Here is a 4868-nt window from a genome sequence, read left to right as displayed (position 1 = left end):
AGAGAGACATTCCTGAAACAGAGTGAGAAGAATTTAGTTAACTACTGTATGGGGGATGGAGGAAGCCTGGAAAAAACCCAGACAATCCACACACAGATTCACACCAAGTGCCATGCCTTGGTGTGGGCAAAGCAATCCTGAATGTATAAGGGCTTGGGAAATTAGGCATGAAGCAAATTGATGAAGGTAGATGAGACAGCATCATGCTGGTTTTCCCCAAATTAGTCTGGAATAATCCCCTTTCCTCCTAGATAGAGCATTTATTCTTCATAGTTGACATTTGTATAGAATGTGCTTTCTCCCAAGAGATGGGCCAGAAAGTGAAAAATAGTTCTGGCCAATTTATTGAGGTTAAATAGAACAACAGAAGTTTCTTTTTTTAAAAAAAGATTTTATTTACTTATTTTTAGAGAGAGGGGAAGGTAGGGAGAAAGAGAAAGACTGGGAAAGAAACATCAATGAGTGGTTGCCTCTTGTGCACCCCCTACTGTGGACCTGGCCTGCAACCCAGGCATATGCCCTGACTGGGAATCACACCTGCAACCCTTTGGTTCACAGGCCAACATTCAATACACTGAGCCACACCAGCCAGGGCAAGAAGTGTCTTTGTAGATATTCAACTAAGCTTAAAGTAACATCTAGTTGTTGAATGTTTGACACATGCAGCAGTAGCTGAGAAGATCATAGCAATGGAAATGTAGGTAGTTCCTCAGCCTGCAGTTACTTATTTTCACTTGCAGCCCCTCGACCTGCTGTTATTCTCTTCAGAGCAGACTTCACTTCCTTGTTCCTCAGTGTATAGATGAGTGGGTTCAGTAATGGAGTGACAATAGTGTAAAATACAGCCACTGCCCCATCCAAGGGACTCTTGGAGCCTGCCCTGAGATAGATGAAAATACAGGGGACATAGTAGACTGTGACCACAGTTACATGGGAGCCGCAGGTGGAGAAGGCCCGCCGCCGCCCATCTGCAGTGCGTATCTTCAGGATGGCATGGACTATGTTGGCATAGGAGAGTAGAATTAACATGAAGCAACTGGCTGCCACTACCCCAATGTCCACAAAGGTCACAAGCTCATTGACAGTTGTGTCAGCACAGGCCAGCCTCAATACTGCAGGAATGTCACAGATAAAGTAATCCACCTCATTGGGCCCACAATAGGGCAGGCGGAAAGTCAGAATGGCTTGGATAGATCCATGGATGGAGCCAGCCACCCAAGCTCCAGACACAAGGATGGTGCATAACTTACCATTCATGAGCATGGGGTAGTGTAGGGGCCGGCATATTGCCAAGTACCTGTCATAGGCCATCAAAGTGTAGAGGAAGCACTGGGTGCTGCCCAGAAAGTGAAAGAAATACAGCTGAGCCACACAGCCACCATATGGGATTGCTTTGTTGGCAGGAGTAAAATCCAGTATTACACGAGGAACAATGACTGAGGAGAGCCACATGTCCAGGAATGAGAGCACACTCAGGAGAATGTACATGGGGCGAGCATGCAGCGTTGGGTCAGCCCACACGGTGAGCAGAATGAGCAGGTTCCCCAGCTGAGTCAGGATGTAAATGATGAAGAAGACCAGGAAGAGGAGGGTCCTCAGATTTGGGGGGTGAGGTAAGCCCAAGAGGATGAACTGTGTCACCATGGTGTCCAGGGATGTGTTTACAGTCTTTCCCATGTTCTTTCTGTAGTCTGCTAAGATGAAGGGTGAAGTCAGACAAGGGCAAGACAACACAGGGAGGTGGTGAGAGAATGCTTTTGTCTGACGAATAATGCCTAAGAGATCTGAGAGAAACTGAATAGTAGTAAAACAATTTTTTTAAAGAGGTGGGTGTTACCATTAGTTATTTTGGTTTACTTGATAAGAGAAACAGTGAAGAGGCTAGTTTGTTTCCCAGATGGATGGAAACTTATCTGTGGGGATACTTAGAAATGGAATTTGACAGATTAAGGAACTGAGTGAGAAGGACTTAGAACTCCAAGCAAAAAGTGTTCACCAAAGAGGGGCTAATGCTGAGGCTGACCAGTGTGGAATGTGTATCCCACAATTACTACATCTACTTCCCCTCCACTTACCATCATTGCAATGCCTCCTCTTTGCCCTCAGCTAAAATTCCATCTTTTCACGCTAGCTGGTGTGGCTCAGGGGATGGAGTGCCACCCTGAAAACCAAAGGGTCTTGAGTTCAATTCCCACTCAGGGCACCCAGGTTTTGCCTGGGTTTCAGGACAGGTCCACAGTAGGGGGCTTGAGAGAGGCCATCACACACTGATGTTTCTCTCCCTCTCTTTCTCCCTCCTTTCCCCTCTCTAAAAATCCAAAATAAAATAAAGTAAATAAATGAAATTGCATCTATTCACAATAGCATGCAGAAAATTATTATCTGGCCCTCACCACTCCAACACATCACTTTTACTTATCATCCTGACCCCTTACAATCTTTGTTATTGCTGAAATGCACAGGACTCCTTTGGGCTTTCTCAGTAGCGTGCTCCTGTGCACAGGCTGCCTTCTCTGCTTCCTCACCTACATAATGCTCCCTTCACCATGTGTCCTTTAAAAAGGCTTTCCTGATTCCCAAGAACCATGCTTACACTTTCCAGAGTGTGTATCGCACTGTGTTGCCATTGCCTAAATCCTTAACATATCCTTCCTTAGTCATCCATCTCGCACTGTACAAGTGATAATTATTTTCTGAATGACTGAATGGCTGATTGAATGGATGTCACCAAACCCCACTGATCTCACACAGTGCTTCTTTCTCTGCTTGATCTTTTTCACCAGACTCTTGGCTCACCTGGCTGGTGAGGGACTATCTCATTCTTATGCAATATGTGTCTAGTTTTATTATAACAAATGAAGTGGACATTATGTTTTTTTATTGCTCCAGGATATTATTTATATTGATTGATAGATTTATGTGGTCCAATGGTTTAGGTTGGATTTTTTGGTATACAGTTACAGATGAATTATTATTGTTTATTATAAAAGCATGGATTAATGCAGGGTTTGATATTTACTTTGTGTGATATATATGCCTAGAAAGAATTTGAAATACCTAAATCAGATAATAACAAAAGATAGAGGAATAAAGTGTGCTCATCTCATTCCTTTTGTTGAATATCCACACACTAGGGTTTGAGATCCAGACATTTGTCATTTAACTATAAAATACCTTTGTAATTTAAATAGCTACTTTTAGGAAACAATTAAAATGGTAACAGTAAATACAAATCATGTGTAAGTATTCATATGTTTGCCAATTTAATTTCCATCAGAAAATTCCAAGAGATTTTATATTGGTTATTTTCTAAGATTGCTTATTCCTATATTAATATTTAACAGATATTTACAGCATTAATAATACTTAATATAGCTGTCTCTTCAGGGTTCATAGAAAATGTGAAGCATGCCCTTTGTCTTCAAGGAAAGAAGAAATACCAGATTTTTGCTGCCTGAGATTCAGAGTATCGGAGCACAATTTATTTGAAAATGGATGGGAAGACTAGTTCCTATTTCTTTAGCGAGGCTATAGAAAAGAGAAAGAGCCGGCATTAGGATTATGCATAAAATATTGAACCTACAACCTAGGTTTGTGCCCTGAATGAGAATTGACCCCACAATCTTTGGTGTATGGGATGATGCTCCAATCAACTGAGCCTCCCAGTCAGGGCAAATTATTTTAAATTTTTCCAAGTTTTAGACTATTTGATGTTGCTAATATCATGTAAAATAGTTGGAATTTAAGTTTAAAAGCTCACAAAAATAGCCAAGGTTACAACTCAATATAGAAAGTATCTGAAAACAAGGTCCCAGTGACATTAGAGGATAAACAATACATGTTTAGAAAGTGATTATCCCAGAAGCGCTAGGGAGAGGCAGTGGGGACAGGGTGAAAGGTGGTGCTGAGAGGATGAGGGCAAGTTGGGGTGCTGCTAAGAGCGCTTTTCAGAGAATTCCATAGAGCCGTGGGGTCATGGAATAGGCTGCTTTCTGTGCGCCTTGACCTCCCCATCAGGCCAGTTTGGTGTGAGAACATCCAGTTATTTGAAACGCTTGATTTCTACAATGAACTGTGGGACCTGGGCTGTCAGTGAACAGCTATGAGATCCCAAAGGTGAGGGATAAAGACTGGCCCAGTGTTGTGTGAGACAAACTAGAATGGGACTGCTATTTACTCTTAGGAGAAGGCCCAACCCAAACCTGTTTCTGGAAATATTCCTTTTCCTTCACATTCATTCACTGTTACACATCCTGGTGGAGCTAGGGCAGAGTTAGGGAAATGGACAGAGTTTGGGGTGGCCTAGGCATATTTTATTTCCTTCCACTACAGGGTGTTCTTGCCTTTCTACCAAGTTTAAAGAAAAGAGCTTGCGTAAGGAAAAGCACTCAGTATCCTTTTCACAGGAGAAAGAAAAGGTTACCTCTTTGGCTTGTGTTTGCAGAATTACCAAAGAATCTTCTTCACAGCATCTATGACCTTATCACTGCCCAATCTGGCCCTTTATCATTGCACTAGAAAAAAAAAAAGAGGGGAACTGAAAAGAAAATAGTGTTAAGATTTTTTGAGTCATTTTCTCAATATAAAAAAGGAATCCATATATTTGGAAGGAAGGAACTTAATTCTAGCAGTTTGGTAAGGAATTGAGGAAGAGACTGGTTAAATTAACATTTGAACCAAATAACAGAAAATTTTAAGTTTCAAAATTAGTGACCTCATTCTGAAAGGTGCTGGTCTTAGGACTGTTTTTCCATCCTCTCAGACTCCTATGCACAGAGCTGTGAAATCGTGCAGGAGGCTGGCTGACCTTGAATGGATGGTCCAGCAGAGAGAGAGATGTCCTTCAGAGATTCAGTTTAGCCTATTGC

The 4868-nt window shown here is 42.0% G+C and overlaps 1 protein-coding gene across 1 annotated transcript; it reads right to left on the bottom strand.

Annotated features, from left to right (window-relative positions):
• Nucleotides 1–656: 656 nt before the first annotated feature.
• On the bottom strand, nucleotides 657–1677 carry LOC114489620 (olfactory receptor 10G2). The gene has a single exon (XM_028503530.2). It carries the CDS (start codon nucleotides 1675–1677, stop codon nucleotides 721–723), a length of 957 nt encoding a protein of 318 aa, XP_028359331.1. The 3' UTR covers nucleotides 657–720.
• Between the last annotated feature and the right edge of the window lie 3191 nt (nucleotides 1678–4868).

This window comes from Phyllostomus discolor, unplaced genomic scaffold (genome assembly GCF_004126475.2).
Source record: "Phyllostomus discolor isolate MPI-MPIP mPhyDis1 unplaced genomic scaffold, mPhyDis1.pri.v3 mPhyDis1_scaffold_20, whole genome shotgun sequence".
Lineage (NCBI taxonomy): Eukaryota > Metazoa > Chordata > Mammalia > Chiroptera > Phyllostomidae > Phyllostomus > Phyllostomus discolor.
The sequence above is the reverse complement of the archived record's forward strand: the minus strand, read 5'-3'. Positions and strand labels throughout refer to the sequence as shown.

What these genes read in the sequence shown, in the direction of transcription:
- LOC114489620 (XM_028503530.2), bottom strand. Translation starts at nt 1,677, where the DNA reads ATGGGAAAGACTGTAAACACATCCCTGGACACCATGGTGACACAGTTC.